At 41.9% G+C, this 13,009-nt stretch overlaps 1 protein-coding gene across 3 annotated transcripts in view; it reads right to left on the bottom strand.

Annotated features, from left to right (window-relative positions):
* The window catches only part of rbpjl (recombination signal binding protein for immunoglobulin kappa J region-like), a 53,954-nt gene that overhangs the window by 25,298 nt on the left and 15,647 nt on the right, over positions 1-13,009 (bottom strand). For all 3 annotated transcript variants that reach the window (XM_049589938.1, XM_049589954.1, XM_049589946.1), the window contains exon 8: positions 7,639-7,786. In XM_049589938.1, coding sequence (XP_049445895.1) covers positions 7,639-7,786 — 148 coding nt within the window. The remainder of the gene's footprint in view (positions 1-7,638; positions 7,787-13,009) is intronic.

Genomic DNA, 13,009 nt, shown 5'->3' with positions numbered 1-13,009 from the left:
GCTGCTCTTAATTATGTGTAACTTTAGGCCTTCATAACATTTTAACAGGTAAGTTATACTAAACCCGCTCTGCTGACTCGCTCCTGGTGTCAGCCTCAAGTGGCCATTAGAGGAACTGCAGTTTTTGGCACTTTGTGTTTGCTTCATTTTCTAGCCGTGGAGCTTGCCACTTGACTGAAGTGCATTTAAACAGTGATGTGTTCACTTACTGATGTATATACTGAAGTGAATGTGGTTAGTGGCAGCGATGCAACATTACAGATGCTGGCTGCTGTCGTTAAACTCCAAAGACAAAGAGGAAGAAGAAGAAGGAGAATGTGTCTGATGACAAATCTTTGAACTGAAGTGAAGAAGGTAAGTCACACTTCTACCATGCTGAAGTTTCTCAGGCTGGATTGATAAATGTCATTAAAACCAATAAATGTCCACTAACAACGTGTGTAACAAAGTTGCATCTCTAACACACTGACAGAGGGCATCATAAACTACAACATCATCACTCAGCTGTATCTGAAACACTCTGACAGACAAGTGGAAGTGTTTAAAGTTTTCTTCAGTCCCTCAGACTAAACACTCTGTCATCATGTTCAGACACTCCGTCCATCTTTATAATGGACTTGTTAACAGTGAGACATAAATAAAGACGCACCAAACATAGTTTCCGATATGGGAGAACTGCATTAGTGACACATTGTACAATGGAAGAGTTATTTTTGTATCTTAAAAATGTGCTTTTACTTCTTACTGTGACTGACACCAGAGACACACAGTCACAGTGAAATACAATTATGATGACGTCCCTTTTGTTACTTATTTTCACACATTTTACTGACTAGAAATTTTTCTACAAATAAAAACAAATCTAGAAGATTCACATTATACAGCAGAAGTAATGATTCATTACTTATACAAGCTCTCTAAACTAAAACAGATTGTTGAAGGGAATTTAGATGTCTGTTGCTTTTTGTCAAAATATTTTGACTGATTGATTCAGTTATTTTTTCCTTCATTTTTTTGGCCTACTTTATTAAAGTTGATAAAAAGAGGCATTTAAAATAATTAAAGTCTGGGACATTTTGTGACAGCAGCAATCAAACAGCAGGTAAACATCTGCAAGAACCAAGTTTAACTAACTGGAACAAAAGGCAGTTGTGTGGATAATGATTTAATTTACACAAAATCATTCATGCTTTCACTCATCTCTGCAGTTGTGTAATACAGTTTTGATATTTTTGTGAGTTAACAATTCAACAATAACATAAAGAAGAAACACATTTGAATTCTTTGTGACTAGATTTCCTGTAATTCATCTCTGTAAAACTATAAAGTGAAGAATGTGGTGAAAACTTATTTATTCTTCAGTTTGAGCAGCTAATGTGAAATAGTTTGTTGGTGACCAGATTGAAACAGAAACATGGTCTGCAAACTCATCTGTGTGATTAGATCTCATTAAAAGTTCAGCTGAACAGCAGGTAAGTGACTGAGGGAACAGAAACATTAGCGGACCGAGTGGCCCCGTGTTGCTCCGCTAACAATAGCTGCTGTCACATTAGCTGTGTTTCTCTCTGCAGTAACGATGTAATGAAGAGTTACCACCCCGGGGCCAGGAGGCTGGAATGCTACTCATAATGAAGACTACTGACACGAGAGGGAGAGGAAGAGGAGGAGGATGTAGAAAATGCTGATGAGGAGTAGTGAATGATGAAGGAGATCACGGTCAGAATAACTGAGCAGTTAACTGCACCTGTTGCTTAAAATATATGATGTTTGCTTTGCAAGAAGTGAGTTGTGTACCTGAGAAACAAAAATTGTAAGATTAAAATTACAGGTGTGCTATTATCAGATTTAAGAGCTGTCGTATTTTTTAATTTTTTAAATTTGTATCAGTGTGTATGTAGTGTCCTCATGGTGACTGTCTTCTGGTAGTTTGGGAGAGAGGATATTTGTGAGACATGATAATCCACATGTCATTCCATATGCTGATTTCATTTCCTTATTTTCGGGATCATCTATAGGTCACCTGTTAGTCAGTATGTGGTGCTCCAGACAAGACCAGTGTCTGACTGAAAGATACATGAGTAAGTGCAGTTAACGTAATGACTTGTTTGTTGAAAGCTCTCTGCTATACTATAAAAATAGCGAACACTCCCTTGTTAGTCAGAGACTCTTCTGTTGTACTTTTGTAAATCATGGTCCCATTCAAATAGACCGTAAAGCAGGGGATGCACTGGGTCGCGGCTACCTCATGATTGACAAGGTGCTACTACAGGATCTGTCAGTCAGAACAGCGGCATAGTGATGCGTATCCACGGCACTGCGTGCATTACCATGAACTTGTTTTTGGGTGGTGTCCATGTTCTCGTCTTAGAACTCTGACCCTGTCACGGTGACCCTTACATATTAAACTAACGTACAAACCAGCACAGATCTGAGCACAGAAATCATCTAATTTGCGTGTGATTCATGAAACATTCATATCTCCCCAATCAGTGTGGGAATGATCGGTTGTTGATAAATGTTGCAGCTGAAAACAACAATCATTTAAATATCCCGCCCCCCATTTTCTCGGTGTAGAGAATAAACTCCCTAGAGTTTACGACATGGAAAGGGAGAAACTTCTCTGAGCTGGAAATGGAAACTCTGATGTCACAGGTTCAATTTAAACAGCTGGTTCAATCTGGCAGGCTGAAAAATGTCATCAAAGAAAGTCAGGAAAACGCAGTATGTAAAGAGACACTGCTGCGGTCAACAGCAGTGTACTGGACAATAAACAAGCTGAGATTGGAATATTTAATTTATACATCCATGTTATGTACCAATCAATAGTCTGTATATATTAATAATCATAGCCTACATACTATATAATATTGATAGTGTTATAATACTCACATCAAAGCTTATAATTGACCCAGACATGGGTCAATTAGCATGGCCACACGTATCTGGTCTGCTTCTATTTCGCGCATGGTGGAGGAGACACAGACGCACCACCTGTGTTCTCCAACTCAACCATATTTACGCTGCAGCACTGCCAGTCCAGGCTGATTCAAACTTGCGTAAATGACTTGAGACCTGATGTGAGATTTGATCGTAGCCTCCACTCACGTCCACATTATATTATATATCAAGCTTTGCAAGAAATGACCGAATCATTTCAGTTGGTAAATAAGGGCCAGTGTGTCTTCAGTTCATGGTCACCTAAAATAATCTTGTTTAGTGTTCAGTTGAACTAAAAGATACTCTAAGAAGACTGCTGTTCAGTTTTTGTGTTGAGTACTTTTTGTTTTCAGGCTGCTTAAAGGCAAAATTAGTGTCCCGATTTATATCACAGATAATGTGAATTACGGAGGCACCTTAGGAACAAAGCTCGTGAGCTAGTTACAGCTTTATAGTCTATGGTCAGATCCACCCCTCACTCCTCCACAGCCCCACTTACTTGTCCAAATATGGTCACATTTGGTTCCAAAACACCAAGATGACGACAATGAAAGTGCCAAACCTGAGGTTTCAAAACAGGATTCCACAAACCAATGAGTGACATCAAGTGTCCACTTCTTTTATACGGTCTAAAAGAAAGCGAATAGGTACTTTGCACACACATGTAAAACTATTCCTTCGAACCATTTTCAGTGAAAAAAGTAAACAAGTAAACTCTCTGCAGGATATCGGACCCACAGCCTGAGAAGTCCCAGATACCGTTAAAAACAACTGATACAGTACAAACAACATGACTACATAACTTCAACAAATCTTACAAATCAAAAAATTCTTATTTAGGCTACCTGCTCAGAAAGTGTCTGTGAACTTAGCTTCTCTTCATGTCAGTCTGAGCGTTGAGGAGAGAAGAGCAGAGCGACTCTCTAAAGCAGCAGGACGCCAGCTTTAACAAGGACAACTCAGAAACACCACCATCACACAGTCACAACGCACAGAGAGAACACACTCAGAGGCCAACTGAGTCAAAACTACAAGGGTGTTCTTCTCTGCTCATAAAATCACAACAGAAACTTTCGCCAGGATCTTCAGACTCAAAGTGAACAGGATTTAACTTATGTCTCATTTTGCATGAGTACGACCTGTTTCATAGAGTTTTAATAAAATAAACCTGATACAGTATCTACATCAGAATCAGAAACAGTTTTGTTACCAAGTAGGTTTGCACACTCAAGGAATTTGTCTGGGTGTTTTGGTGCATGATGATAAACACAATGATAAAGTCAAAAGTAGAAAAAGTTGAAACTGAAAAAATGAGAAAACATAAAAATACATAAACATTTTGCTGTTTTTAAAGTGGCAGAGCTGCACAGTGTTGTGCAAGGATGTGAAAAATTTGACACTGACCTGACACAGCACCTGTGACAGTGAAACATGGCCGCATGTTTAAAAGCATTTATAGAAATATTTCTGAACCTTTCCTAAAGTAATTCTAGCTTTGTAAAGAGAGAAAAAAATCACAGTCTAGTTGAGTATCTTTGCATTTGTCTCTTACATCATACTGTACGATGCAGCCAGGTGTATTGTTTAAATTCAACACAAGACTGATGATTATCTTTATGTAAAACACACTACCACCCCTTTTCCACCAGGAGACCAGCAGAGCAGAGCAGCATATATGACACTGCAGCAGATGAGTATGCCTTTCTGTGTGTGTGGATTTTTTTTTTGGTGTGTCACGTTGTATGTCCTGAACAGGTCAGGAAACAGGTTAGTAAACAGTAGAAAGCCGTATAGAGGCCTGTGAAAACGTCACAGTGGTAACTCCTTTTCATATATCTCTAACTTATTCAGTCACTCTTCAAACTTGGTGCCGACTAATCTGGACAGTGTTTGAGTGCTGCTTAGGTGGAGACGGAGTGTATTTTGTCATGGCACATCATTGCAACTTGCCAGTAAAGGAGCTAAAATTAGTGCATCGAAGCTGATCGGAGCCAGAGCTGATAAACACCAGTGACTACTGCAGAGTCATTTGACCTGGGTGTGAATGCTGACTGTAACCTTTCCCATTACATTAAAAAGCCAGATGTTAGTGGGTGTTAAAGTTTTTTTTTTTTTTTTTGGTGCAGTGGAAAAGGTGCTTAAGACTGAGTGTTAATTCATGCAGCAGAACATGTCGTCATGTTTTATGAATTGTTTCAAAAACGGGGCCAGTTATTGACAAATTATTTGAAGGGGAATATTAAAATTGAAAAACTTGTGACGTCCTAAAATTATCTGTGACACATTTTGTTTCCGTCTTTCTGCAAAGTAACATCAGCTAAACTCTTCATCGCGTCTTCAGTTGGATGCACCATGGATTGAACATGTTATTCATCTGTGTCTGTCTGTTTTCATAAAGAACTTTGCCTAAAGCTCTATTTTCTAACCTAGTTCCTGCCCTCACACAGCGGTACATGGATTCAGAGGAGAGCAGGCTGCTCCTTGTAAGGAGGAGAGTCTGTCTGAGCTGTATACTGAATGTTTTGTTCATACATGAGGGGGATCCCACTGACCCAGCACACCGCTCTCCACAGTTCACAGTTCAGGGTTCACACTTGACTGGCTCTGTGTGTGTGTGTGTGTGTGCTCAGTCACCAGGGTGCCAGCAGTAGACTAAATTAGATCTTTCCCTCTTCAAAGGTCAAAGGTCAGTGTGTCAGGCGCTCAGACCCTCTGGCATTTCACACTGAGAACAGAGAACGGACAGAAGGAAGACTGAAAGAGGGGGAGGAGAGCAGAGGAGCGCACATTCACCTCCAAAAAAGTACATCTTCTGCTCCAGAGGTTTTTCTGCTGGAGGCTGAAACTTGTAATGACTACAGTCATTCTTTGGTTTGTTAGTGAGAGCGACTCAACAGGTGTCAGTTTAGGAGTCTTTTAGAGGCGTCAACCTGAGGCCAGTGGTGGAAGGACTGAGATCAACAATCAGACACCTGAATACTGTAATGATCATGTATTTGACATGATTAGCCATGTTCACATGCTGAATATAACAAAAACTAGGACACTAATGTTTATGCAAACTTTTTTTGACATTGAAGTCTTAATCTGCTGATGATTTTTCAGTCTGACTGTGGTCAAGTTTTGGACTCTGATTTAATGTCCATGCTGTGTGGAGACATTCTGCTAGATACTGTGCAGAGTTGAATTGAAATGTGACGTCTAAGAGGTGCAGTTAGGATTTAGGGGGATGTTGGCAGAAATTGAATGTAATACAATATGTACGTTTTCTTTATTGTATAATCACCTGAAAATAAGAATCACTGTTTTTTCGTTACTTTAGAATGAGCCGTTATATCTACACAGGAAGCGGCTCCAGATAGGGCCATTCATGTTTGCAATCCACATGCATTTTAGCATGTTCGCAGCAAGTCAAAGACGTCCAGCACCTACTATGTGTGCTCACCCTTTTTCTCTGATAACCCAGTGTGTGCTCACCTTCTATCTGATCCAGACTTTCAGGAGGTTTGAATCATGAGCCAAATTATTTGTAGAGGTCTCCTCGTCTCCGAAATAAATGGACCAGGTGGGTTAAACCAGTAAAAACACTGAATAAAGCAGTGTCACATTAAAAAAGCAGTTTTTCAGTCGCTGCTTGTCGTGGAGGGGCTGCTAACTATGCTGGCAAACGCAAAAAATATCTGGATGTATTCCTGTCCAGAGCCAGTGTTTGGTTTGTCCATTGTGGGCTACTGTAGAAACACGGTGGTGAAACATGGTGATCTTAGAAGAGGAGGACCTGCTCCCTGTATAGATATAAATGGCTCATTCTAAGGTGACAAAAACATGATACTTATTTTTGGATGATTATAGACTAAAGAAAAACTTCATATTTATTAAAATACTATTGTATTGTATTCCATTTCTGCCATTATATCCTTCTAAATTCTGCACACTGGACCTTTAATGCAATTAAAAAATAAACAATAAACCAACATATCATGAGCTTCGGGAGCACATATTTGAACATACTTCCTACATAAAACGTAATGCAGCTCCTCCTGATGACTTGTAAATGAAAATACAATTAATATAGTACTCATTTAATTCATAAGCCTGTTTGTGAGATAAATCCAGCTGATCTCACAGAAAAAGGTCAGCGTGGCATTGAAGACATTTTAAACAACATATCTAAGCTTATGCAAATATTTAACAACTTTAAGGGCTTCAGATTCAGACAGTTATTCTTAAACAGTTTAAGACTGGTCAGTGATGCCACTCTGTCGTGCGCCTCGCTGCGCTCCGTGCGCCACGGCCCCACCTCACCTCTCCAAACGTCTCCAAGCTGCCTGCACAAACTCTGTTTCTCACTCACTGCTGTTCGGATTTCAAAAGGCAGAGGGGTGGGGTCTCTTCCTTCACAAAAACGTCTCCTTCTGTCGTTTTAATACCTCCACACCATCCCTCCACCACCTCATTCCACCAGTGAGTAAAACCGAGGAGAGGTCACGTAGCGAGAGACGCAGAGCGACCCCACCGTCCTGAACGCATTTTCACGCCCGAGCGCTCATTTATCACGAGACGGCGAGTTTTCTCTGAGAGAAAAGTTGGGGATAAACTTCAGCAAACCGTGACCTCACCTCTCTGAACCCGGGACATTGTCTGTGTGTAACGGACTTTCTGTTGCGGAGGCTGAGCATCCAGCTGGTTCGCCTGCCTTACCTGTCCCATCCGGCCGTCCTCGGTGCGTCGTGTCCCGCCAGCAGAGTCCCCAGGTGAGTGAGCGGGCTGACCGGGTCCGGGGACCGAGGAGGGGGGTAGAACAGAGCTGAGTCCGCCTGGGGGAATCCTGGCTGGGCCGCCGACGTGTCTGTCAGATTAAAAGAGACAAACTCAGATGCTCAGTTTGAAGGAACATTTGATTCAAAGCAAAGAGAAGCAGGAGGAGATCTGCAGGGTAACATTAGGACTGGGGCTTCATCATTAGAGATGTTCAGGATGCCAACAAGGCTGAAATCATTAGTCATACAAGAGAAAACAATTGTCCAAGAAAAAACAGTAAACCAAACTGAATATCATCGGGTTTTGAACTGCTAATCCACAAATCAAGACAGCTGCATGCCATTTTAAATCCTTTGAGAAACTGTGATCAGTGTGAGTCTTTATTCTTTGACACTTTATAGGCAAAACAATCAACTCATTATTCTGGGAAATAATTGACACATTCATCTGTAATGAAAATAATCTTAATTGCTGTTCTGAATGTCAACATTAGCTGCTTCGTTTAAAGTCTGCCTTTAAAAAAAGCTCTCAGTTTTGTCTAAAATTAACTTTTGAATTCTCGTCCTCCAGAGTCCAGTGTGGTATTAATAATACATGTTTGATATAGAGCTCTAATGAACTTAAAACACATTTGAACTGTTGTTGAGGCATTTATCTTTGTTGGTGTTGATATAAAGTTGTAAAGCCAAAAGTTTTTGATGATTTCTGAACATTTCTGCACAGCTTTGGTGCTGTGGTGAATGTTTGAAATGAAGTTAAACAATGAGACAAAAAAAAGTCTGGTCATCTTTTAGTCCTCTGATTCTATCAAGCTCAAGTCAGAAAAATGTGATGTGTTGTTGGCAGGCTTAGAAATAGATGTGAGTGAGTGAGTGAGTGAGCGAGCGTAATGCTTTGGGTTCACACTGGTTGCATGGAGGTGATGCTCTGCAGAGCTCAAAAGCAGCATTCATGCAGGAAGACAGATCAGTCAGCAGAGAGCAGAGAGACAGGCGGACAGTTAGACAGGCTGATGGACAAACAGACAGAGAGGAATACAGTTTAATGAGAAGTGAGTGCAGACCTGGTTTTACAAAGATATTTCAGACTGCTCTGTGGTGTTCAGTTTTAATTTTGCCCTTAGATTTATCCAATACAAGCTGGACGATTTGACGAAAATTAAGAAAAAGGTGAGGGCCTATCAGGTTAACTCTGAACTAAAGGAAGGGTCCATATAAATTCAACAAAAATTTTAACCCATTTTCAGGGAATTGGCAAAAAAAGTATGTCTCCATCTACTACAACTTTTAAAAGTTGTTTAATCAAACAGATGGTGCTAATTCTTCAGTCGGTGCCATTAAATGATGGAAGACAGGATGAGAAGAGGTCATTGAAAGAGCTCCAGTGAAATCTCAAACAATGGAAAACCATGTGGAAGAAAACATGATGACAATGACAGTTGTGTTTGTTCCATGTATTAATCGTTTACAGTCCTCTCATCGCTCCACACACAGCTTGTGTTTTCTGCTCTTCACTTTAAGTCATATGACTCATGTTCTGTCTCTGTTGCACTTTGTTAAAGCTTGTTTTCTATTAACTGATTGTTCTGATTTGTTTACTAAATTAAAGTACTGTCCACACATGGCTGGGAGGAAGGCAGGAATAATGAATGACATGTAAATGCTTTCCCATTTTTTAACATTCAATATTCTGTTTTCGAATTCCACTGTGTCTACTCAGCGCACAAAAACAACTGGATGCAACACACTTAAGTAATGGTTTAGGTTTTCTGTAGAGAGTTGGATGAAGTACTTCTCCATAGTCACTGTATTTCATACCATAGATGTTAGTCGGCACGCCCCCGGATTGGAGAAGCAGACTGGAGTCCGAAATGAAAGCTAAGCAATGTACTGCTGTGGACTGAGGCAGCAGCAAAACATATTTTAGCCACCTAAAAACCTTTAAGTCGGTTGAAGTGTATGCTATATTGAGAGTATTTTTACTGCTTTACCTAAATACCAGACAGTTTTTTCTAGCGGGAAAATGAAGCTTTTATATCACTCTCCTCAAAGCCAGACTCCATAGACAAAAACAGTAATTTAACATTGCAGAACACAGGAGCTGCTGGTCTACTGCTGCCTTGAAATGTTAATTTGTTTGCGTTATTGTGTGACTTTGGTGTTTAAAAGGTTTCATTTGGATGCACTAATGTCTCGCAATAGTAAAAACAAACTGGTTGACTAAGGCAGTGCTAGACCAGCAGCTCCTGTGTACAGCAAGCTAAAATTACTGTTTTTCTTAATGGAGTCTGGTGGTTTTGACGACAGCATAGACAGGGAACTGGAACTGTTAACAACTTCCCCACTGGAACAGGCTGTCTGACAGAAAGGTAAAGTGGTGAAAATACTCTCAATACAGTGCACACTTAAACTAATATGGATTTCTTCAAGGTGGCTTAAATAGGCAAAGTTTTGTTGCTGGCACGTCCACAGCAGTATATTGCTTAGTTTCTTTGGTGGTGCTCCAGCCTACTTCTCCAAACTGGAGGTGTGCCGACTGACGTCTACTGCAGGTCACACACTGACGATGGATAAGTGCTCCACACAACTGCGCCACAAAATGAAAACAGAGCTCATAATTTGTGGTTTGTTAACGATGTTGTGGAGCGTGTCATGAGAAGGGAAAAGAGTTGTTAGAGAGATCGGTAACACGTTGGAAACAGAAGTGAGGACCTTGTCTGTCTTTTTTGTTTAACCAAGGAAACTCTGCTGCCTGTTGAATTAGAGGAAGCCACAACATCTGTTAAACGTCTGCACAGGTTTTATGCTTCTGGAAGTTTTTGTATCATTACACTGTTCATGAATTTTCACATTTAAATGCCCTCATAACTGTTGAATTCTTCCACAAACATTTTATAAAGGGAGCTGAGTAGTTTGACATGGTTGCTTGATCAGCCATGTTTTTTTCAGTTTGAAAAATGTTTCAATTTACCCAGAATTCACAGCAAATTTTAGCTACTTAAAGGTCCAGTGTGTAGGGGGATTTAGTGGCTTCTAGCTGTGAGGACTGCAGATTAAAATCAGCTGAAACTTCTCCCAGTTAGAATTCCTTCAGTGTTCAGGAGGTTTTTACAGGGAGCTGAATCATCCACAGAGGTCTCTTCTTCTTTAAAACAAACAGACCAGGTAATTAAAACTAGTAAAACACTGAATACGGACCTGATCACACAGAATGTGTTTTAGCAGCTGGAGCCGGCTTTTTGTAATTGTTTTTAATGAAAATGAAGCTTTTTGCTCGCGTTAATTTATGTTGCCACATGTCTCGCATTTCTGCGCTCTAGGCACCTGATGTTCAGAGCGCTCTGAACTCCCCAAGTTAAAAAAACTTAAACTCAGATTGAAAAAGCACCCCACGTCATCTCTTTTTTCCCATTGTCCAACTGGATGATTTGAGAGGCGGGCCTTCTGTGGTGGTCGAAACAACAAGTTTACTGTAATGGAGGAGAAACTGGTGTTAACGTTTGCTGGATACCCAGAGCTACATGAGCCGATGATAGACAGCAGGTTGTCAAACTGCCCCCGAGTCCTCCTAAAATATGCCAGGAAACGTCCATCATAGATATAAATGGCTCACTGTAAGGCAGTGGCACTCAATTTACGGCCCACAGGCTAAATCTGGCCCGCCGTAGGTTGCTGGGTCACCCACCAACCATTTCAAAAAAAGTGATTTGAACTGGAAGCCTGAATGTCCTCAAATCCTAGAAACACTCCTGTGACGCCTGATCTGTTCCAGTCTGCTGTGACTGGATTTGCCTCTTGGCAAAGATGAGTGAGGAAAGCACATGTCCAAAGGTTGAAAGCAGTTAATTATATGTATTGATGAATATTAATAATGTTTGTTTAATAACTGGCCCCTGGCCTCCTGTCATTTTGCAAAGGTGGCCCCGGAGCAAAACAAGCTGAGTATCACTGCTTTAAAGAAATGAAAACACAATTCTCATCTTCAGGTGATTCTTAATTACTGTAATAAATTACATTGCTGCCAATATATCCCCCTCAATCCTACACACTGGAGCTTTAATTAAATCAAGAGCTGGACCGTTCTGACTTTTACCTGAAGACTGACCATCAGTGTGATCTAACCATAGTCCAGGTCTTCATGAAACCAGCCTCAGGTCTACAGTCAGACAGATAATCACACAGTCAGACAGACAAAGAGTCAGTCAGTCGTACAGGAAGTCAGGCAGTGAGACGGGCACACAGGTAGACAGTAAAACAGTCAGCAGTGAGTGAAACTGCTAACAGTAGCAGAGTCAACATCTGGTTCCAATCTAACGCTGCTAACAAGAAGTGCTGTGTCTTCATCTCAGTGTGGGCTCCAGCTGTCACTCCAACCACCTACAGTACCAACCACAGGCTCCCTGCTCACATCCACCCTCACTGTGCCCGTCTCCCTGCTCACATCCACCCTCACTGTGCCTGTCTCCCTGCTCACATCCACCCTCACTGTGCCTGTCTCTCTGCTCACATCCACCCTCACTGTGCCCGTCTCCCTGCTCACATCCACCCTCACTGTGCCTGTCTCCCTGCTCACATCCACCCTCACTGTGCCTGTCTCTCTGCTCACATCCACCCTCACTGTGCCTGTCTCTCTGCTCACATCCACCCTCACTGTGCCCGTCTCTCTGCTCACATCCACCCTCACTGTGCCTGTCTCTCTGCTCACATCCACCCTCACTGTGCCTGTCTCTCTGCTCACATCCACCCTCACTGTGCCTGTCTCTCTGCTCACATCCACCCTCACTGTGCCTGTCTCCCTGCTCACATCCACCCTCACTCTGCTGTCCTGTCTATCTCTCTGCTCACCTCCACCCTCACTCTGCTGTCCTGTCTGTCTCTCTGCTCACATCCACCCTCACTGTGCCTGTCTCTCTGCTCACATCCATCCTCACTGTGTCTGTCTCTCTGCTCACATCCACCCTCACTGTGCCTGTCTCTCTGCTCACATCCACTCTCACTCTGCTGTCCTGTCTATCTCTCTGCTCACCTCCACCCTCACTCTGCTGTCCTATCTGTCTCTCTGCTCACATCCACCCTCACTCTGCTGTCCTGTCTGTCTCTCTGCTCACCTCCACCCTCACTCTGCTGTCCTGTCTATCTCTCTGCTCACATCCACTCTCACTCTGCTGTCCTGTCTGTCTCTCTGCTCACCTCCACCCTCACTCTGCTGTCCTGTCTGTCTCTCTGCTCACCTCCACCCTCACTCTGCTGTCCTGTCTGTCTCTCTGCTCACCTCCACCCTCTCTCTGCTCTGTCTGTCAGAGATGGGACTA

This window comes from Epinephelus fuscoguttatus, linkage group LG1 (assembly GCF_011397635.1).
Source record: "Epinephelus fuscoguttatus linkage group LG1, E.fuscoguttatus.final_Chr_v1".
Taxonomy (NCBI): domain Eukaryota; kingdom Metazoa; phylum Chordata; class Actinopteri; order Perciformes; family Serranidae; genus Epinephelus; species Epinephelus fuscoguttatus.
The sequence above is the reverse complement of the archived record's forward strand: the minus strand, read 5'-3'. Positions and strand labels throughout refer to the sequence as shown.